This window comes from Zonotrichia leucophrys, chromosome 4, assembly GCF_028769735.1.
Source record: "Zonotrichia leucophrys gambelii isolate GWCS_2022_RI chromosome 4, RI_Zleu_2.0, whole genome shotgun sequence".
Classification (NCBI taxonomy): Eukaryota; Metazoa; Chordata; class Aves; order Passeriformes; family Passerellidae; genus Zonotrichia; species Zonotrichia leucophrys.
Window position 1 is genome coordinate 31,093,313 of NC_088173.1, and position 24,284 is coordinate 31,117,596.

Consider the following 24,284-nt stretch of genomic DNA (forward strand, 5'->3'; position numbering starts at 1 on the left):
TTCTATTCTAAAGTGCAGGTAAGCTGGGGATGATTTTTAACAACAATTAAATAATTTAATTTAAAAAAAAAAACCTCTGTCATCAAGACTGCTTTCTCTTTCACCACTGCAAAAGGGAAAGATAAAACAAGCTGAAGTCCCCAAGACTCCAAACCCTATGACTTCAGACTTAGTAGTCAATACTTATATTATCTGTGACAGCTTGAATGAATCAGTCAGTGAAATGGCTCCTTAGTTTACAGAAACTTCTTAGTTTATTCATAAACTTGTACCACTAAAATACCTGTTCAGAGAGAAGCATATTTCTAGAGGCTTCTTCATGCACCAATGAAAAACAACACTTTCGACTTCAACTACATAAAAATAATACTGCCATTGCCTAACCCCAGAAGTGCTTCATTTTTGTTGATAATGTAAACACACACACACGTGTGTGCACATGAGAATTACAACACTCCCACACACTACAGCCCCAGTATAAAACAACAAACTCTCTCCAGAATTAAAAGCATATGTAAAATACAACAGAAGCAATGCAGTTCTATTTTATTCTTATAAGTGGGACACTCTTTATGTGGAGACACATGTATCAAGACTCCACATTAACACTCCATATGATGCCATAGTCAGCTGCAGAGGGGTTTCTGGAATATTTCTAGAAAGAAAACAGAGTCTGTTATAGGTTCCAACTATTCTCTGCAACCTGTCCAATAAGGAACAGGTCACAGCCATTTCCTTTGGATTACTTTCCTCCCCCCTTCCCTTCGCTCTTCCATGTACTGCCTCTCCAAGAGAACAAGTTGTGTGGATGGCCTCAAGTGTTTGGACACCGGGCTTGTGTCACGGCACAAAAGATGCACATCAGACCTGTGGTGCTTGGCCTGTGGGATAGTATAAGTAACATGATGCTAAAAATAAGCTTTTCCTACCTCCTTCATCTCTGGAGAGTTTTGTATATCAAAGAAATATCTAACCCATAGCAATGTGAAATATAAACTGCATCTGAGCCTGCTGAATCAGATCATCTCATCAAATAAGTCAGGTCAATTCCATTTCCATTACATATTTCTACAATTATAAAAGTTCTCCATGCCAATTAATTTTGAAAGACTTCAAGGTAGGTGGTCTAAGCACAGCACCACAAGAAAGCAAAACAAGCTTCACTCAAGAAATTACTCTTTACAATAAATCAATGGTAAGCAGAGCTGGTAGTATTTGTGATAGCTGCTAGGAAACTAAAGGTTATTTAACAACTGTGATTTAAACACTAGTTCCCAATCCTAATGCTGCCAATTTTGAATCCTTCAGGCTGAAATTCTTGCTTATCTCAGTTTAGTTTTTTTTTAAATTATAAATTCACATCTGTAAAACAAAGAGTGTTTATGCTGTCCACAAAGCTCATACATAATGTTTTATGTATTTGAATACAATATTAAACTCTTCTACTCTCTTTGAGAAGAAATTTTAACATCTAGATATTTTAGAAGAGAGACTTGATTGACCCAAGAGTTCTGCCACATTTCAAACTTAGAAGAAATGCCTAGTATGGCCAACCTGATAAATCCAAGCCCATATGTCTAAACTGCTGAAGACTACAGCTAGGATTACAGGGATCCTAACAGATCCAGGGAAAAGCAAGTAGATACCTACACAAATAAGGGACAGGAATAAAGGAGAGTGTGGGGGAAGGTCTAGAAAAGGTGAAGCTACAGGCATCTATTTATAATAAAACACATTCCCCTCCAATATCTGGTTGACTTTCCACGCATGCTAAACTCAACCTGTCTGTATGTGCATTCCCCTATGACCTTACCACTTTCACAGGATCCCTGACTCTCTGTATTCACTATCATGAATAAGGACAGCATAACAAAGTAAATCTTATCTGCAGGACACTTGCTTTATTTACAAATGGGAAACCACAGAGAAACAGCTGGAAGGAGCAACTCAGCAGCAGAGTCCAGTGCACATCAGCAATCAGTTTATGACAGAGCATCCTAAGGTGAAATGGGATAGCCAAGACAAATACACATGGTGTGCTTCAAGCCCAGCAGAAGAGAATACAAAACCTGGGGAATGTAAAGTTGCAAAGAGCTTCAAACCAACTCACAGAGCACTGTTCCTGTCTTCAGTACAAATTGTCTGATCTATGAGAGAATTTTCAAGTCCCTTTAAATTTCAAGAGTATTAACTCCTTGGCAAAGTCCTACACTTGAACTTAAATTACATCAAGTATGTGTGTAGCGAAATTAAAGGGGGAACACAGTTTCTGACGCAACACAGTGCCCTATGCTGCAGAGAACTTGAATTGCATCCTGTGCCCGTTGCTCGTGACAGCAGGAGCACCCCTCAGGCAGCAAGAACATGCCCACTCTCACCACAACAAATTTGGTGCAGCAGCTCTGTACAGAAAGAGTGCCCAGCAGAGCCACACTGTGCAGTCTCGATTCCTCCCCAGAGCACAGCCATCCATCCTGCTGAATGAGGCAGTGGGGAACAGTACACAGTCTTATAAGCAGGCTGTGTCCTAACATATGCATAAAAAGGCAAATTAAGATTGTCTCCCTCTCCCATTTCTTAGTTCATATATTTTCCTTATGCAACATTAACATTCTTTTACATTCATCTGTTAAAACCTGGAAAAATATCAACTTAAATGTTTTGTGCATGAATTCACAGACCCCACAGATTTCAGCTGTGACTGGCTCATCACTTTCAATACTTAAAGAAAACAGTATGAGATATAAAAGCAATGGGAGCTTTTGTATGCAAGAATTGTCTTGCTAGCTAAAAATTCCTTCCTAAGAGTTCTATGCTTGCTTACAGGTAAATTTCATATTAGAATCAAATATAAACTACATTTAAATAGTTAAAACTGCAGCCTAACTATCCTACTTACAAACAGAACTCAATAAATAAGAAGCTACATGACATAATATTCTGCATCCACTTAATTCTTACCACTGCACCTGGCTTATTATCACATGCAGTATACAGTATGAAAAGGCCATGGACAATGGAAAAATGTAGTAGAGATCAAAACTGTATTTGGTCTTAAGACTGGCAGAAATTGCTATGAAAATCAGAAATGTACAACATAGAATATGAAAAAAAAACCAAACCAAACAAATAAAGCTTAAAATTAGCAACAAACTAAATTACCTAATCAACACTTAGAGAAGAAAAAAAAAAAATCAATGAAGTATAAGATAGGTCAGTGCTCAAGGCAGAGCAACGAAAAGAAGAGTGCTCTGATGCACTATGGAAACAGAAAGGCTTCTTACACATTTCTATTACTTTTCCTAGTGCACCATGAAAAATATATTTTGTATTCTTTACCTACAAGCTACAGAGATCTTACTCATTATTCTGCCCATATGAATAACAACAAACTCTGGGAAGAAATGCTTTTTTCAGCTTGATGTTGCAAAATTTTGTGTGAAGTATAGGCTACATAAATTTCTGTACATTAGGTTTCTGAACGCTTTCAAAGCATCCACAACTCTATATACAGCAGAACTGAGAAACAGAAAACCAAAACACCTGATTTAGGTGTTCTGTGAAAACTCTGAAAAGATAATTTGCTCCTCTGGCTACTTGAGGGTTGGACTCCATTTGAAGAGTAAATACTACTGAACTCTTATAACAGTAAAAAGAAAAAAAGAGTGAAAATCCTTGCCAGAGGGATTGTGTAAATCAAAACCACGCTTTTCATAAAAGCACCAATCCTAAATCCCACTGTGCTTCTTGTTACATGACTACCTACACAACATACTACAGACTTTTAACTCCCTACCTAAATTGAGGTTACAAAGAATGAAAAGTGCCTGGTCTAGGTTGACACCCACATTCCAAAGAAGCCACTTCACGATACACATCTAAGCTTAAACAAAAGATACGGATAATAGCACTTAACTCTAAAATATGGAGCAGGAGGAAAGAAAGAGAGAAGCTCTCATTATCCTAAAATTAAGCCCTATGAAACAAGCGCCCAGACCTGAAGTTACAATAGGAAGAAATCTAATCACATTGAGGCATGGAAACTGACTTTAGGCAGCAGAACATGCACATCAGCTCACACAAATCCTTGCACAAGTCCCTCAATAAGAGATTAAAGAAATTACACCTTTATGGAGTCAGAACCAAAATACTTCAGACACTTAAAAGCTGGAATAACTTGTTTCCTTCAGGATAAAATACCCTGCAACTTGTGTTAAATAACCTACCACACTGAAGGAAATATTTAAGTTATTTAATTACCAGAGAAAAAAACAGCAGAAGCTAGAAGGACCTAAAAGAAACCGAGGGAATGAGCAACAAAATGGAGAACTGACAAAGCAATAAACACTGCATGCATAATATAAATCACCTAGAATTATACTGGAATATAAACCACAAACTTCAGAACTCAGAATTGCTTTAGAGGTTCCCATAAACCATTTAGCTCTTCTGCAATCAGAGAGGTAATAAAAAACAAACTTAGCCTGAATAAAACCTGGAATAACAAAATGCCATGAAAGCTATTAAATCATCCCTGCAGAAGTCAATGGGATGCTGTACCAGAGCACAGTGCTCAAATCAAGATACATTATAATAATAATAATGCAGTGCTGGAAAGCAGGAGAATCGGCGATTCCAGCAGTACCCACCACAGCCCAACTTCCTTTCCCCTGAGGTGAAACTTCCTATGTCCACATTCTAAAGATCAAGAACTGCTCTCCTCAAAGTAATACAGCAGAAGTGCACACCAAGTATGGCACAATGTCTAGAACAAAGACAGGACTGTTTCTTCCACATTCCTCTCAATGAGAAAAAAAGGGAAGTTTGTTTTCAGTTTTAGAATTGAAATGTTACCATGCCAGAACTGAAAGAAGACGGCATTTAACTCCTGGCTTGCTAAGCAACCTGTGCACTTTCCTCAAAGAGGAAAGGGGGAACTAGACCATACACTGAATGAGATTTTTAAAACTATACATTTATAAACACATCAAGACAGTTATCATTATAATATTCTCTAAAAAACATAAAACGAGATTTAAAATCTATAGAATTAGAGTTTCTAGATAAGGGCCCCCAAAATGGTAGACTTTATGATCCAGGTCTGTGCCACAAGTACCTTTTTCCCATATCTTTCCAAAGACTGGAAAAGCAATGGCCCCAGCATTCCTAAAGGAAAACTGATATTGCTCATAATGCTCCAGGAAGTAAATGCAACAGACCACCATGGACTCCAAATGTAAAATGGCATTCATAGCAGTGAACTAGAGCATATGGTTTATTTCCTCCTCTTAGGTCTTGGTGAAAAGGAAGAGTAAACCTGCCTAAATGCTGAACAAGTAACAATCACAAAAACATACATTCAAAGCTCAAACAAGTTCTGGAAAAGGCTCTTCAGACCTTTTGCTTCAAGATGCGTATCGACAGCTTATATGAAATAAGGTGAATGTTTTCTGCAGGTCCACAATATTCCTCAGCTGAGGGATTTCTTGCTTTTTTCTGTAAGGCAGCAGATCCAGTGTTACTGCCAGAGAGGACAATGGCCTGGACAAGTGGGTGGCCCAAACCATTCTAGCAGCACCTGCCCTCCTTACCATGAAATGGCTTGTTCTTTTGTACTGATGTTTATTACACAGTTTTGTAAAGACAGAAGCTCAACCTTGTCCAAATGATCTGATTCAGTACACACTATGTAAGAATTAGATCAATTAAAGGGAAGCTGGAGGAGGTTAGCATCTCCCAAAATGAAGTGCTACTGCCTCTCCAGAAGCCTTCAGTATCCTAAGAGCACCTAGAAGGAAGTAACACCAGCCCAAAAGGAAATAGTTCAGGATTTCAGACAGTCAAGCTGTAAAGGTGCCACAGGAAAAAGAAAATTAACAAACTAAAGTTTCTTCTCTTACTGGTGTTTTTAAAATGGGTAAGTTGCACCTAAAATCCATTTTCCATTCTCTGAACTTCAGTAAACTTATTGTAATGGAATATCAGATTTTTCTCTTCCTTGCAGGCAAATTATGCATAAATGGCAGTTCACTTTGAAAAGAATTGTGCAAATATATTTCAATACATGAACTATGCTTCCTGCTTAAATTAAAAAGTTGACATGACAAATCGATGAAAACATGAATCCTCATTAACACCTCTAGTAACCTTAGTCCAGCTATACTTTCACTCATCAAGCTGTCCTTCACCTCCAAAAAACTCAAGTGAGAAATGCTCAATAGGACCTAAAGCACTTTGCTTGTAAAAGACATTATTTCCATAGTAAGCAGGCAGATCAGAGTCTTGTTTAACTTTGAAAATTGATTCTATTAGCAAATAAAACATTATTTCATGCCTAAGAAATCTTCCTTTAATCTAGAGATGCAGCAGTTTTCAGACTTTTCCATTTTGATCTTTTTCAAGGGAGTAATCCTTGAAACCAACAAAAACCAACCCCACAAAACACTGGCAGGAAGCAGATAAAAATATATTATCCAACAAAAATGCCTTCAGCTCCTGCTAACAGCTCCTTTAGAAACTGCTCAAGTACAAAGAACAACTATTCACATAAAAAAAGCATTTCTGAATAGCAGATAATATGAGGGATAAGTGGCAAGAAAGCATCACTGTGTGGAAAAAAAAACCAAACAAAAATATCATTCACATAATTAACAATAGTGTTGGCTTGTCATATACTGTACAGGGAAGACATAAAAGGATGCTAATCTTTAAAGAGGCAATAATCAGGGTAAGAAAAAAATGAGGACTAATATGAATAGCAGTGCAAAAGCTCCCAAAGGCCCTGTTTTGGATGGGAGTGCCACACTGCTATGTATGGCAACAAAGATGAGTTCCCATCTCAGAAACCACACATCCCAAAGACAATTAAACTACAAAAAATAATAAACTAGGATATTAATCTGGTGTATTTAACAGTTCTTAGGTATTATATGTTTTTGGAGCCTGTAGTACCACTTCAGCCTAGAGAAAAAGAGGATTACAATCCTTTCCCTGACAACATGATTCAGGAACAGTATGGGATGCTAACTAAGAAGAAACAAAATATTTACCCTCTCAAACAAGAAGTGCTTGGTTCACACAAATGCTGCCTATCTTGCAAAAGGAGGAAAAGAGGCTACTTTCTAGGTAGAAAAAGCAGATTCCTCAATTATGTAACTTCTTTTGAAGAAGATGATGGTACTGGGTCTTTAATTTCTATTTAATTCCCTTTATTCGACAAAGAAGTTTCCAAAGTCCATTTCCATCAAAATATTAGACTTTCATCTGCATTATGTATCCTTATAAAACACATATTTTAGAGGGTGTTGCAGGAAAATGGCTGGAAGTCGTGCCAGAAACTACTGCATTACATGTCCTTTCTGCTATCTAGGTGAAAAGGAGAGTATACATTATTCTAGTCTGGAAGACAGAAAAGAACAAGTCATTGTGGATTGAGCATTTGCTCCCAGAACAGCAGAAATGCTTTTTGTGCAGCAGGAATTTCCCTTTTAAAACACATACAGAATTCTCTGTCAAATTGAAAAGGTTTAATAAATTACCAGTTTTCTGTTTACTTTTGCTGTGTTGGAGGTCAAAGGGACACTGTAATCACAGTTCATTCACAAAGCAAAACAGATGCATAAACCTATGCAAATACTTGGTTAAAAAAGCTTTAAGAAGAGCCCATATTCTTCAACAATCAATAAAGCAGCAATGTGGAAAAGTCTGTTATGGTCATATGATCTATCATGATTCCCACGAGGAAAGGCTGAGAGAACTGCAACAGTTCACCCTGGAGAAGAGAAGGTTGTGGGGTGACTGAATCGCGCACCTCTAGTATCTGAAGGGAGCCTACAAGAAAGATGGAGAGAGACTTCTTACAAGAGAGTGTAGGCATAGGACAAGGGGAAATAGATTCAAACTGAAAGATGGTAGGTTTAAGTTGGATGTTAAGAAGAAATTCTTTACTGTGAAACTGGAACAGGCTGCCCGGAGAAGTTGTGGATGCCCCATCCCTGGAAGAGTTTAAGGCCAGGCTGGATGGAGCTCTGGGCAACCTGACTTAATTAAAGGCACCTCCTGTCCACAGAAGGGGGGTTGGAACTAGGACATTTTATGATAAACACAGATAGAAAAAGTAATCAAAAATAACAATGAGAGCAGCCTTGACATACATGCTGCTAAAAGATGCAAATACAGTAACAAATTATGGACTGTGCTCCATTTTCAAAAACTCTAAATATGAGCATTCCTACAACCCCACCATTCAATACTAAATACTGAAAATCAAGTTAATATATCCTCCTCATCCTTAATCCAGTAATACCTTTAAGTTCTGATGCACCTAATTGCAAAGCATTGCTGTAGCTAAAGATTATCCCCAGTCAGATAGATCCTAAGAAATCCCTTAAGCCTCCTTCTTCCAGAGGGATGAAGCAAGACCTGAAGGTAACAACGTATGGAAAATGCATAAGAAATAGCAGCCTAACAGAGATAGTATAAAACAGGGCAACACCCAGAAAAATACAGCTCTTAATAGTTAGCCTCCATTGAAATGACATCTCCAGTGTTAGGTTTTTCAGTTTTTGTGCATCACATGGCAGCTACAGCCCTGTCTGCACAGCCTGGAACTCAGGTACACAGCACAGAGCCCTGCGTAGCCAAGAGCCACCTTGAGGACAAAGCTGATAAAACAAAAGCTGATTTTCTTGATGGGAAGAACAAACACATACAAAAATGATGCTTTCTTATGAACAACTAAACACGTTTACAGCACTCTGTGTGCCTCCATGCACAACCTGGTAACATTCACTGGCAGCAGACCACTTCAGTCATGGATGTTGTGTGTGAGGCACTAGGGGTAAGCCCAGAGACAGGGGTTGGCTTCATTTCACAGGATGTCCTCAGAGGGCTGCTTCAAATTCATCTCCACTCATCTGCTATGACACATTGCCCTCTCCTCTGCCTAAAGCACAAGGTGATCCAGTGCCCAGAGAAATCAGTGGAGCAGACATGAGGTCACGGACTTTCCTAATCTTCTACTATCCTCTGAAGATGCATAGCCTGAAGAGCAGCTTGGGGCTTGTAACCCCCACACTGCAGGTGTGTCAAGCTGCCCACAAGTAAATGGCATATATCCTTTAACACTTCTGAGGTACACTGACTCCCTGTTGCCCTCTCTATCTTCAGCATCTGCACAACTGTACCCATTAACAGCCAAAAGTCAGATTAACCTGCTTAGCACAGCTAACATTAGTGTTAACACTGTAGGAACATGTTTAAATTTGACACAGAGTAATTAAAGTAAATCATATGTATTTAAAGTACACTGTTCCAAAGGCACTCTCAAATCACTGCAGCGCTGTAGATAATTATGTATAGCACTCAGCGCACTGAAGAAAGACGATGAGGAAATGTTCTTGACAAAGTGAAGGGAGCTGGTGTGCTCTGAACATAATCTGAAGAAAGAATATGGGTGTTTTATAGCACATAACCCATAAATTAAGCTGTCAATAAAAAGAGAGAGAGAATAGGGGAAATAAAGGCAAAAGAAAAACAGCTATTCCTTCAAATGAACATCAACTGCTGAATTCCTTTCTATAAATCTAATTGTATATATTTTAAAATCCAATATTACTTTGTTTTATTTCCTAGATGACAAAATCAGCACAGAGGACCATGTATTTCTTGATACCAATTTGACAGGCAACTATATTATACTTTTCATGCTCACTGGTATGCCGCAACAGTTAATTTATTAAAAAATCAAAGCTCTGTAAAAACAAAATTATATCTGTAGGATATTTTCATGAGACATTGTTTTGCAGCTAACAGCCCCTAAAGAAGGAAAAAACTGGTAGATGAGAAAGGGCTCAACCCAAAATGACTAACAAGGAAGAGGAAGGAAAGCACAGCATCTGAATCTGCAGCAAAATCTAACATAAGTATTGATCTCTGCAATCAGTAGCAGGTTGTCTTTCAGATCACAGGTACTTTTATAGTTACACAAACGTCCTTGCTTGCCTAACAGTGAAGGTCTTAAAACAACTGAGCTGATTTTTTTCCTATTTTTTTTCAGGGGCTAGAGCATCCTGTTCAATCTGTCTACTGGGTATCAATTAAAAAGAAAAATTCCAGAAAAATAGAGTAAATAACAGATGATATGGTAACAGAAAATTACAGCATTAGCATAAGTAGAATAAGCAAACCTAGAGCAGCACAGCAGATTAAAACAATTACATCAACATAAACCTGGTAGAAGACAGTTTTTTAAATGCTCTTACACAACAGAAAATCTGGAAAGGCAGAAGGCTCTTCTGATGCTGAACTTATACACACAAAATAAACTCAGGTTACAGTACTGAGAGATGTATGCATCTTACCCGTGAGTACAGCTTTAGCTGAAGGGTCTGCCAGATCCAGCGCAGATTTCCCATCGGTGTTCCGAATGTTTGGATCAGCTCCGTGCTGCAGCAGCACTGTGCAGGGAAAGCAGAAACAGTATCTTACCTCAGGTATACATAGGTTATTTACTGTCAAGTGTCTCCTCGGCATGATGAAGGCATAAACAAACATTGCACAATTTTCTTTATTTTTCCTTCTGTTTTTTTCTCCCTCTCTCTCCCTTTTTTTTTTCTTTTTTTTTTCTTTTTTTTTTTTTTTTGTTAAGCACTGCAGCAAAGGATCTTCTCTAGGCTAAGGCTAAGTTGGCAAGTTAAGATATGGTAGGACCACATGACTTTGCATGATAAACATGAACCCTGACTCTCTTGCAAGAGTCGGGTTTGGGTTCCTCCTGACAGCTAGCTGGTATGCTGTGCATTCACTGACTCACACTGGGAACTCTGCTGTGGAACCTGCTCCTGCCTTTACTACCACTACTGCTGCTTGTTACCACTCCTGTTCCTTTTCCAGCTGAATATTCCAAGTCACCCCGCCTCTGTAAGTCAGCAACACTCACAGCCTTTCAGTGGCTCATCACTTGCATAGGAAATGTTAACCATGGCATATCAGCTCACCTTCAAGAAGTGGAACAAATAGGGTAAGATTTGTAACCTGCTACCCTGCAGACTGGATGCTCAGAGGCTGTTTATACTCACTGGTATTTTTTTTCCCTACTAAGCCTATAAATACATGAAAGTTCAAGTCATAAAACCACTTAGAATACAATATACAACCATAAGGCTAGGAAGGCATTGATACAGTAAACTACCAACTAGAAAAGTTCATTAAAAAATTCCAGTATTTTACCTGTGAACCCATTATGTTGTCAGAAACAACATATTGCAATACAGATCACGACCAAGACATTTTGTACAGAACTGGGAAACAAAGCCCATGTCAACATTAGAGGCCTGACAGAAAGGCCCCAAATGTCATGCAAAATAAGCACAACATATTACAAATTCAGAGCAACACATTTATTTTGTATAGGTGAATAACAGGACAGTATACAGAAACTCAGGTCACAGAGATGAGTAATAAAAAGCAGCTGACATTTATGGTTAACAACATTTGCTGTGATACAGCTGGACTGAAGAAGTCAAGACAAAGAAATAGTTGCAAACAGTTTTTGTAACTAAGGGTATAAAAATACTTCACACACAGAATTCTCCAGAAAAAACATAATCTAATTCATAACAAAACTAATTACTGATACTGCATATATATATATAGACACACACATAAATATTTTAAAAAAACTTTAACCAGGAAACACTTTTTCTGAAAACCTTTTTTCTAAATTAAAAATTTAACTGGTACTATTGTTTTTATTCAAACCTCTTTTCTTATACATTTCTGACTTCAAAATCTTTAAACATTGCCAAACTTCATAGATTTTAACTTACAGGGTGCAATGCTACATACTTGTCCTCAAGCTGAATTTTTGCCGAAGTCTGGTGCTTCAGTGAAGTAAATTGACTTACACTTTGATGAGAAGGCACAATTGCCTGATATTTTTGAAAGAAGACTCAAGTAGGAAGCCTATGAAAAAACCTCAGCTTTTTTTGTTTGGTGGTGGGGTTTTCTTCCCCTGTGTCAAGACAAAAACACCAAAATGGGCGTGGGGGGAGAAGAACAAGCAGCTAGCACGTGCTCACTGAATCTTGCTAGGATCTAGCACCTACGTTTCTGAAGACACCATCTGTGCCATACGTGCTACCACCCACTGAGAGATCTTACTCACGGACAGGTTTGAGGCTGAGCCAGCCTCTCCAGCCACTCAGGCACATTCCAGTAGGAACAGGCAAACGAGACCTCATGCAGATTTTTTTTAAACATAACAGGCAGTATGGGAACTGAGTATGGAGAAACAGATTCTGTATGTCCCATCTCTCTCCCCTTGGATGCTGTTAGTGACTCCATGTACCTGGGAAGAGGGAAGCCATTTGTCCCAAGAGGCACCAGTGCAGGAGTAGTATCTTGAAAGACATTACCAGCAACTAATTGTCTATCAAGAGAAAACAGGCAGTACAAAATACTGAACACAGTTCTGACCAGACCAGAAGGCAACAAAGGATTCACATGGCGAAAAGCCTCAGACAGAGCTAGGGGAAAAAACTGAAAAACAAGATGTGGCAGGGGAAAAGATAATAGCCCAGAAAAAAAGTCCATGAAGAAAGACCAAGACAGAGAAATGATTGGGATACGACCCATTCGGAGGTTCGGACTAGAATGTGATGCCAAGATGAGGCAGGTTAGGGCAAGATAGGTGACTTTAAAAAATGCCAAATAACAGATGTAGAACTCTCAAAGGTATCTGCAATTGCCTGAGCTCGGTGCTAAAACAAGCACATTTTCAAGTCTCCTGATTCTTCCATCCTATGCAAACCAATCAAGAGTGCTTCCCTGCTACTTCTGCTGGCACACACAGATGACGACACACACAGTACTGCTTCCAGCTCCTCTCCTGGTAAAATGAAAGGATTATACACTATATCTAACCTGTTCAGTCATACTAATGAACCATGAAAGATTTGGCCACAGCTTACAACAAAAAACTTCTATATCCAGTTTTTAGGCCTTTTTAAAACCCAGGCAAATACATAAAATATTTACTAACAAGGCTTAAGCTGGTTGTCTGCAAAACCTGGAATTATTGACTGCCTGTGGAACACACATTTAAAGAGGCTAAATGAGGTTCAGAAAAATAACTTATCAGAACTCAACTGCTGTAACCATGAGAATCATCCTACTTGTCTCTGCAATCATTCATCTCACTCATCTTCCAGCTTCTCCAACAGCCACAGGTATGGTCCTGGAGATGCTGCCCTTACTCAGTCCTAGAAACAATTCTACACCATGAAATTGAGGCAATGGCATCTTGGAAAAAGAAACCAATTATAAAAATAAAGACTGCATTAGAATGCATATGAACAAAGGAAGCAAATGAGTCACAAAGGCCATCCTATTATTGTATTTCCTATATTGACTATTTTATTCTAACATCTCTATACCTTTTAAATTTCACATACCTTTTAAATTAAAAATGAAAGACATTTTAAATTTCACAAAAAGGTATCCCAGTGAGCAATGCTGTCATCAACAGGAATTAAGAAGAGAAATCCAGCATTTGGTGTTTAGGCTGTCAGTATAACACAACTGTACTTCAATACCTGGTGAACCCCAGGTGGCTTCTAATTGAATGTTCTCCAGCATCTTCAAAACCTTCAGCATTTTAGCCCAAGACAAAGTCTCTTCTAACAACAGGGCATTTGACATCTAGACACAGTGTGTCTCTCTAGATTTCCTTTTCAATACACCAGCGATGTGTAAAAATTGCAAGATAGATCTCCTCTGTGAGGAAAAAACTTTCCCTCTATAAAGAAACACAACAGAGAAAAATAATTGGTCTAGATAATTGTAGCTATTTTGGATTTCAAACACTGCACACTGGTTTTAGAGGATGGTTTCTGAGTAGGCCAAAAAGGGGATGTGGAAATAAGTTTCTATGAAGAAACTTCTGTTCCAGTTCTGGAAGGAACAAAATTGTTCCTTGTATTGTAAGGATGTTGTGAACAAAAATTAACTCCTGAAACTTTGTTAATTAGCATACTTGGATATGCTGGTTTATTTCCTCTGGACAATGAAGACATTGGGGTGTATCATTTGTCTGTATTGGAGGCAGTACCCTTATATAATAATCTAGCAATACCATTAACAGACTAGCCCTGCCTTTTCTACAGACCATACTGTACAAACAGTATAAAGAAAGTCTTTTTCTTATTGAATTTTCATATTGCATATAGATGTCAAAAACCTGTAACATTATCTATAGTACAAACATAGACTGGCCTGGAGTTATATTTTTTACCCTCACTGCAACTGCTAAAATACTTCAGGTTCTGATTTTCACACACTATCTGAAATACCTTATTTAATTACACTGCTATTATATCAGATCAGTACTAGAGACAAGAAAGACCCTAAGCATTACTATATTTTTTTTAAAGCTGCTGTATTGCATAGAGCATATACTACAACCACTAATTATTTCACATTACTGTCAACTCACTACAGCAGGATGACTCCTAAAATAAGACACTTGGCCCACAGCCTCCTGGCATAGGTATACTGAACTGTGAAGTAAACCAACACAACCTCATTCAGCTGTCAAGAGCAAACATTTTTACTTTTGCTCCTTTCAACCTTCACATTTTCACCAACAAGGTATGGCAAAAACTTGCCCAGTAGCTATCCACTACTGTGTTTTCACTGGGGTGGGGGAAGGAGTTTGTCTACACAGAAACCATCACCCAAGTACTTAGTCCTTCCTGCTTCCTACTCCCACAGTTGAAAGTGCACCAAATGAAAACACTTTTGATTGAAAGACATAAATACAATGGAAATAGAATAAGGATAAAAATACATTTGTTTGTTCATATTAGCACAAAGATCAGTATAGTTCAGATATGACTTCTCTAGGCCCAAAATCTACAGCTTCCTGACTATCCCTACAGGAATGTTGATGGAAAAGTTCACATTTGGTTTCAAATCAGATGCATGCAAATACAAAAAAAAAAGGCAGATCCAAATTTTTGACTGTTGAGTGAAAAGTGCAAGAAAAGCAGGAAGACCTCCCAGAAGTATCCGTACTGCAAGCTACCAACTGCTTTTAATTATATTTCAAGAGTTGCTCACTGCTGTACCATTGCCTACTCTCCCCCCATCAGTTTTTTTATCACTGTCCCACTGTCTTGTGCATGGCATCCCTTCCAGCTACCCCAGCTTTACTATATATTCTTTCTTCTTTTCAAATTCAACTTATGGAGACGATATCCAAAGGTTTTTTTTCAAATTATGTTACTTGAGCTTTATCTACTTACTCCTGAAGAATCAAGGTACAGAGGATACAGTCTAAAAACAGCTTCTTTTTTATTTACAACACAGCATTATCTTCCATTTCTCTAAGTGGCACCTCTAGAGCTGGTCAGTCTCTCACTAACTTTACGTCCCAGGAACACACACACCTCTCAGTCTAGGCCTTGTGTAGGATGTTTCCAAGCTAACAAGAAACATAACGTGCTTATTTACCTCCACATTGTGAAAACATCTAGACAACACACTGGAATTCAAAGTATAAACTTCTCTCAGCCAATGCTAAATGCATCTTCTCCCCTAACCACCAGTATATGTAAATCAAACTACCAGTGCATGTCAATCAAACCACTAAAGTTTTGAATCTTTTCTCATGTTACAAAAACACCAGTTTCTTGCCCAGATATTATACTTCTGTGATTTAGAGCCAATAATTAAATTTTGGCAAGTTACCAGATACATAAGCCTTTTTGCTAATGACCATATATAACAAAAGTCATAGCACCCTAGTCTTAGCTTTATAAAACTGAATACCTAAGATATGGGTAATAACATCAACCACCATGGAATCACAGATTAAGTTCCACCTCTGTGAGCAAACCCAGTCTTGTCTTGGAGAAACATGCTGTAGTACCCATGAGCCATTGGAACTGCAAGGAAAAACCAGGAGAGACAATATCACTACAGAGCTCTAAGGATTCAAGTATCACTGCTGGACCTGATGACATCCACAGCCTCAAAAATCACTGCCAGCTCAGTCAAGAGGAGCTGGAAAAAAAGGAGAAACAGGTCCTGTGCTCTGGACTGCCCCTCTGTAGTGAATGCCATCAAAGTTGAATGAAGAGAGGATTAAGGAGCAGAAAGGCTAAGCACACTAAAGCACATAGTTCAGAGTCAGGATAGGATAAAGGCAATAACCAGACATATCTGGAAACATTGCAGGTAGATTCAATGGCAAGAAGACATGATAACCTGGTGGCAGATCAGGGACAGGAGTGTCCAGAAGGCTTTTGAACATCTCTAGAGAAGGAGACTTTCACAATCTGTCTGGGCAACCTGTTTCACCCGGACCACACTGGCAGAATTGCCACACCTAGCCCTGTGCTGCCAACCCTGGTCTGGGGGGCTGCAGCTGCAAACATTTGCTCAGGCAACAAGGCAGACTAGAGAAGCAATCACTTGCCCAATCCTCATGCAACAACATGACATGCTCTGGTTGGCACAAACAAGGACAGCACAGGGACACAGGCTGGTGATAGGGGTTGAAAGGAGTAATTTTGTGTTTCTAGTTTAGAGTATATGTAACGTTACCAGCCAAAGTCCTGCTGGGTCAGTGTGAGCTGCCTAGTGCTTCCCATCATTTTGCCTTCTCTACTTCCATTGTTCAGGGCATTCCAGTTTCCCATTATCCCAGACATGGGTTTGTCCCCAATGAACCAGCATGTTGGTTTTGTTCTTTGTTGGGGCCAGACAGCAAGAGACAAATACACCAACTACAGTAGTATGAAGCAGAAGCTTACAAAAGCAATGTTAGGCTCCACTATGTTGAAACAAAAAAATTTAAAGGGCATTAGGTGGTGTTCCCCAATCTCCTAGACAGAAACAAGAGTTCTGACAGCAGGAGGAAGCAGCAGACAAGTAGCAGAGAAAAAGTGATAAAGCTCTGAGCAATAGCAAAAAGTCAGGGACTGCTGATATATTAGGAACTAGGAGGGAAACACCTGTGAAATGCCTCAAAGGAATTATGGCATGGTCCTCTAAGAAGGTGGTAAGGTCAGAGACAGCTGAAGCATCTCCATACCAACGCACACAGCACAGGCAGCAAACAGGAGGAGCAGGAAAGCTACAATCTAACCACTATCTCTGAACCATCATGCAAAGGACCACACAACTGGAATGCTGCAATAGACAACTGGAAAATTTTCAGAAGTCACAGGCAAGAAGAAAAAGCAAGCAGGTGGCTGCCCTCCAAGAAAAAAACACAACAATGAAAAAGCTGATAGCTTATGGGTAAAAATTAGGGGCTTAGCCAACAAACCATGGCTGGTGTTTATTACAGTCTACCTCATCAAGGGAAGCTTGTTGATAATGAGTTCTTCCTTCAACTACAAGAGGTGTCATGTTTGCCGGCTCTGATCCTGCTGGGGGACTCCAATCACCCTGACATCTGCAGGAAAAGCAGCACAGTAAACTGTAAGCAGTCCAGGAGACCCTTGCAGACCCAGTGAAGAATGGACTAAAGACTCCAAGTTTTCAGAGCACACTTTCAGTTGCTGAATGAATTCATGGTTGGGATCCCCCAGGAGCTGCCTTCAGGGACAAAGGAGCTGAACAGAACTGGCAGCCTGTTGGGAGTTTGGCTGGCTAAGGACTGGAAAAGTACAAAACCGTGGCTAATTCCAAGTCCTGCACCTGTGTTGATAGTGTGTCCTTGGGCCTGGCTGTAGTAGGATAACAAACAGTGAAAGAGACATGAGAAAAGAGAGATGTAACCCCTAAGGAATGAGGAAGAGTTCATGGCATAGTTTAACCAATAGATTGCTTGGCTTACAGAATATTCATAGGCTTATTATTTGCTGTATAAGTGTTTGATGCTTTGTTCAATAAACAGGACCGGACTGGGCCTGTGATGAACCAACTGGTGTCCTGGTCCCCTTCCTACGACAGCAGCCCTTTAAGGACATAGAGCCCAGGAGCTCTCAAATTACCACGTGTAAGAAAACAGGTAAGGGAAGCAGGAGATAACCATGACTAACCAAGGACCTCCTGATCAAAGTGTAAGAAGGAAATGCACAGTTCTACAGAAACACTGGCTAGAAAAAGGAAGATTGAAGTAAACATACTCCCCCCTTGACAAATAAGACATGAGAACTAGCAAAAACCAATATGGAGAAGGCTGAGCTATTCAACAGATTTTCACTTCAGCTTTCAATATGAATCTCTCTTCCCACATTTCTCAGTTCCCTGAACCTCAAGGCTGCGACTGTAGACTGCAGTTCCCTCCACTCTAAGTGAAGCTCAGGTTGAAGACCTCTTGAGATACTTGAACATATGTCAGTCCATAGGACCCACTGAGATGCATCCCAGGGTTCTGAAGGGATAGGCTGATGTTGAAAACAGCCAAGCAATTCTCAATCATATCTGAGAAGTCTTAGCAGTAAGGTAAATCCCCAGATTGGAAAAACATCAGGCTCATTTTTAAAAAAGGTAAAAAGGAAGACCCTGGGAACTACTAATCAAGCAGCCTCAGTCCACATCCAGTAAAATTATGGAAGATTCTCCTGGAAGACACATCAAAACATGTGGAAGACAGCGAGCTGCTTAGAGACAGAAAGGGCAGATCATGCCTGACTCCTGTGGTAGCCTCCCACAATGAAACGATTCCATCAGTTGACAGAGGAAAAGCAGATGTCATCCACCTGAACCTCTTGCAAAGCTGGAACATCCAGAGAAGTTGTGGATACCCATTACTGGAAGTGTTCAAGGTCAAGCTACCCAGGGCTTTGAGCAACCTGATCTGGTGAACACTATCCCTGCCCATGGCAGGGGATATGGCCTACATGATCTTTAAAGGTCCCTTATAACCCAAACCATTCCATGATTGTAGTCCTGCAGGCCAGTTCCTGGAGATCCACAGTTTTAAAACTTATACAGATAGATGGTGTTAAATGGTCATTTTCAATTAAAAGAAAGCTAGCTCTATTTAAAAATGCTACTTGGACCAAATGTGATGTGATCTGGATAAATACAGCACCAGCTTGCATGTTTCTGTTGCCTTGTCATTAGATACACAATGCAGCAACTGCTGGGGGCATCAGTATGTGGGAAGAGACAATTCACACAGACAGCTCAGAATATGGCTCTCCTAGCAGAGGCATTTCTTGCTTTACACATAAAATGCCCATTTAATCCAGCAGGGTCAGAGGACAGCCATACCAAGTGCCTCCCTTTATTGACACAGATCTGATCTTTGAAAGGCAGCTTCTCATGACTCCATATGCTGTGGAAACTGCACTAGTTCCTACAGTAACAAGGTGCAATACCAAATTGAGCAGAGGCCCAGGAAAAGATTAAGTGGAAACAACACTTAGAGATCAGAGATCAGGTTCCTTCAGCTTATTTGAGCAATTCACAGAAAGAGGCTTCAAGGCAGCAGTAAGAAAACAAAGAAGCATCATGAACAAGGTCCCCCAGTACCACCTTTTTGCTTGCTTGTTTTGAAGAGAAAAAAGGTCTAGACAAAACCAAAAAATTACACAGCATCACTTTGAATAGGATCTTAACTCCTAATTTTTCAGGAAGACTGTTCTGTCTCAGTAACTGTTTGCTCCAGAAGCACTTTCAGACTTTGCTCAATGAAGTTTCAACCTCTTAGTAAGACAACCTGACATCCTGTCTATATCTCCATACCATAAACCTCACTTCTCAATGTACTGCAAGACTTTAATGCATTCTAGGCTTAAGCTGGCACTAGATGTTCCAGAGATCAGATTTATCTAATCAAAGCAAGGTGAGGAGAAGGGATCTGAACCAGACAACCAAAACCACACGTATCACTGCCACAACAAGAGCTCTTCCAGCAGGGGAAGAAGATACTTTTTTTAAAGGCTCCCTGGTGCCTCTGTGATTGCCTTCAAGTCTTACCCCGTAAGTAGGTGCATCCTGAGTTACACAATCCTGACTAACATGCTCTAGGGAATCCTGCTTGAGTAGGGAGGTTGGACTGGATCACCTCCAATGGTCCTTACCAACCTTACTCATTCTGTGATTTTAACTATGATTAGTTCTCTGTATGTAGGAAGCACAACAAAATTGCTCCCTGGTATGCCAGTTCTGCCTACCTGTGATTAAATATGCATAGAAAGAAAGAACATGCAGAAGGTTCCAGAGCCCGTAGGCAGCACAGCAGAGGCTCATAATATCCTTCTGCCCTCAGAGAAAGAGCCAGAGTAGATTGCTCAGCCTACATGAACAGCAGTTCAAAGCCTTGATCTTGCCTGGACTAAGTGAACTAAATATCCCTGTTACATTTTTCTGATGTAGCAGTTTTCAAGCTAAAATTTTCCATTCCAGCTAAGAGTGAGAACAAAAGTATATGCAGGTTACATAGAACAGTCTTCTGGAAAGCCACCTCAAAACCTAAGTGCAATTGCAGTTCTTTTGTTTGTGTTTTTTTTTTACATCATCTAAGAGACAGTGCTGCCATTCCAAAACATTACCTTCAAGAACACTATCTGCACAAAAAGCTGTGTAGTGTAAAGTAAGTTTTGGGAGTTCCACAATGAGCCTGCAAAATGCAAGCACCCTAGAAGCTTCGGCTAGGAAAAAAAAAAGAAAAAAGAAAAAACTGGAAAACCTTTCATTGAGCTAACAACCAACGAAAGACAGTAAGCATTTATTTAATCCCATTTATCTGCAGCCATGCACATGCACTCCTTTAACACTGAACCACAGTGAATCATGGAACAGCTGTGGTCAAAGGAACCTCTGTAGCTTATCCTCCCTGCTGCAGCTGAGCCACCTAGACTCAGCTGCCCAGCACTCTGTCCAAATGGCTTTTCAGTATCTCCAAGGAAGGAGATTCCACAACTTCTCTGGTAAACCAGAGGTAATCTGTACTGATGGCAAAAAGTGTTTCCTGGTATTCAGAAGGAAGCTCCCACGTTTTGATTTGTGGCCATTTCACAAAGGGGCTCAAGAATCACATCTCAGTGTGTTTGAGTAGTCATCTGGAACACGTACACTGTTAAGTGTGCAAAATGGATAGAAGACCTTTTCATCAAAAGAGGTCCAAAAAAACCTAACAAAACCCATTTAGCTCATTTGTAGATGGTATGGATTGAGGACTCGCTATGAGACAATGATATCACAACCCCTTTTCATGCAAGCAGCAATTCTGCAACTACTTCAGCTTCAAGCAATTGGTTTAATATACAATACTGAACAGCTAGAAATCTGAACTGCTGCCCTACTGTCTGAGCAATTTATGTTTTCACCTATATCCCAAACTGAAAGTTGCTTTAAGGACAATTCTTCATTGTTTGGTCCCAATTTAACTTCTCTCTGAACAAATTCACCTTTCTACTTCAAGTTTTATACAAATAAATGTCAGCTATAATCCTGACATCCTACTTGACAGATTAAGAGCCCTGCTTTCAGAGTCCTTGAAGAGCAAAAGCAGTCACTGAGGCAAATTAGGTCAACAAAGAACATCCTAGGAGGAAAAGGAATTGAAGAGAGTTAAGAGAAACCAAAGATGAACTCCAATCTTCTGCATAGGCTTACCATTTCTTCCTGATGAAGTTTGAGGGGGGAAAAATGTCTTGGTGGAAGTCAAGTTACAGATTGCATGTGAAATTGGCTGTGTGGCTATGAGAAGGAATTATTTTCCAGTGAACCAAAATCTAACACCCAAGAATCAACATGAACAAAAGGATCTTAAAAGTTTATGAGAACCTGTCCTGGATCTACCACTTTTCCAAAACAGAAAAGCATCTGAAAAAACATTCATTGAAAGTAGTTAAACCCCAGCAGCAGCTCTCATGCCACCATTCAGTGAGGTGAGCACAGGATGGGGAAAAAAACAACCACCAAACCCCAGAATAATTGTCACATTCCACAAGTACATTCCACCAGCACATTCCTCCTTTTCCAGAGGTGAGTTTCAGTGCCTACCAGCTTTCAACAGTACACAAGTCCAACAGTACACAGATGGTGTCTTAGACACATCCTATGGCATACGCACAGTGATATTTTGATGTAACTAAGACCTGAAACTCTTTGGATTAAAGAAACCCCAAAATGTAAAATAACTTTTGCACATTTTGCATAAACTTGAACCTTATGTCAATTTTGTAAACTCATCGTTAGTCCACAACATAGCTACCAAATGTTTAAGAGATACAAGTAACATATGAAATCTTAGGAATAACAAGTTGTTCAGTCCATGAAAATGTGGTTAAAGCTATGGGTTAGCCAGATGACACAAGTGTTCTCAAAAATTCTGTAAAGTAAAGAAGTAAAATGAGGTAGCTAAGAATATACTAAGTTCAAGCAGACCTAGAGCTCTACTAAGAACTGACTACAAATATCAGAACTGTAAACTTTCCCCAGCAACTATCTTAGATCACATTATTAAGTAAAACAGTAAGATTGCTGTCAATTTTTAAAGTCTAGTGCTATATCCACTTTTCTTCCTGCAGCCCTAGAACTGCTCACCAGCGTGGCCTATTGATACAGAGCAGTGCAGGTCTCAGCATATTTAACAGTAGGTCCTTGACAAGCAAATATCCTACAATGTAAACATCTCAGTCTGTCAGGTGAGATATCATCAGTGCTAAGGGTCTCACGCTAGGGAGCAATGCATGCTGCATCAGTCTGAGTGAGTTCCTTCCCTGGGTCACACATGTCCTGTGCCAGCCTTGCATCACCCCAAACAAGAATACAAAGACAAAATGTTCTTCTTGCATCCCTCATCATATACATTCACATTCAGTATCCAATACTATAGTTAGGTCAAGAGCACTGTGCCTAACCAAGGAACCGCTCAGTACTGCTTGCTTGGACAAGACATCAGCAAAACAGGAAGGCTACACAGAGCAGCATGAATGGCAGGATTCACATCAGACACCTCAGCCTTGCTGCTGCATGGTGCATTTGTATAAACATGGTGAAACAACGAATTACAGGAGTCTGTGCTTATCAATCACAAGTACTAATAGCTGAAGATCACCCAGAACAAGAGGCAAGAGCTCAGTATTTCCAGTAGGCTTCACGCAACCACAGTTTATTTTGCATACTTGCTTTATAGAAAAACCAAATCATTAAAAAGAGATCCCTTCCTTTATTCACTATATGACAAAGATTTATTTGCCTATACATTTTTAAAAGAAAGACTTTTACATCCTGTAGTAATACTTTAATCAATGTTCCATTAGTCTAAGAAAGCATCTGAGACCTCTGCTGGAATGTGCTCCACTTATTTGTGCCCTTAACATCTACACATTTATCTACAGATTGTTTTTAAACCACATATGAACTCCATTAAGGACCACATGGTTCCGCTGAGATGCTAAAAGCAGATATTGCTACAGTAATCAGAAGCATTGTCCCATAACATTAATTATTTCTGCAAGATATTTAGAAAGCCATTCTAAACCCATACTGGACATTTGAAAGCAGTTTCAGTGTCTGCAAGAGACCATCTGTTCCATTACTCTGTTCTGAATGATATGCAACAACTTCCCCTCCCTCTCAATTTGCAAATAGCTAACATCAGTATTTTTGAAGACCTTAACTTCCCAGAAAGACCCTATAGCAAGTTTTCCAGTAGTGTTTGCATATTATCCTACCACCTCCTTCACTGCAAGAAATCATATTCTCATTTGATGAGTGCTTGTAAAGAAACATCATAAAATAAATTACTCTTTTATTTGTCCTCCAGAGATCCTCCTGTGCCAAGCAAGCAAACAAGGAAAAAAGTTGTTTTCTTGACACCAGAATTTTGAAAAAGAAACAAGACTGGGAAAAAGTCTAAAAGCTAGATAGGTCCTAACATATTAACTGTCCATACAATTTAAACCTAACAGAAAGAAAGACAGATTTCAAATTATGCATTGCATTAAATCCCAGAGACGGCATCTGAATTGTACAAAGCGTCATCCTCTCTGCTATAAAGTTTACTGTTGATTTTGTTCCTGAAGAGAATTTAACCTGAGGATTAATCCAGCTCAATGTTTGGTCCGTGTAAAAAAAAAAATGTTGTGGTTTGCCACTTCCACCTTACATCAATGACCCACTTATTTTAAGGTTCCTTGCACTCCAAGACCTTTCTTTGTTGGGTACACATGTGTGACTGACACTGCTCAGAGATTTCTTCCAGAAGTATCTATCACAGCCACACATGCACAGGTACCAGCGCACAGTAACTCCTGGAGACGACACTCCACAACAGACCCGCCTGCACTCAGATGCCACACACTGCAGAG

At 39.5% G+C, this 24,284-nt stretch overlaps 1 protein-coding gene across 1 annotated transcript in view; it reads right to left on the reverse strand.

Annotated features, from left to right (window-relative positions):
• TNKS (tankyrase) overlaps window positions 1–24,284 on the reverse strand; it is a 127,526-nt gene that overhangs the window by 88,769 nt on the left and 14,473 nt on the right. Inside the window, exon 3 of the mRNA XM_064711026.1 lies at window positions 10,362–10,457. Coding sequence (XP_064567096.1) covers window positions 10,362–10,457 — 96 coding nt within the window. The remainder of the gene's footprint in view (window positions 1–10,361; window positions 10,458–24,284) is intronic.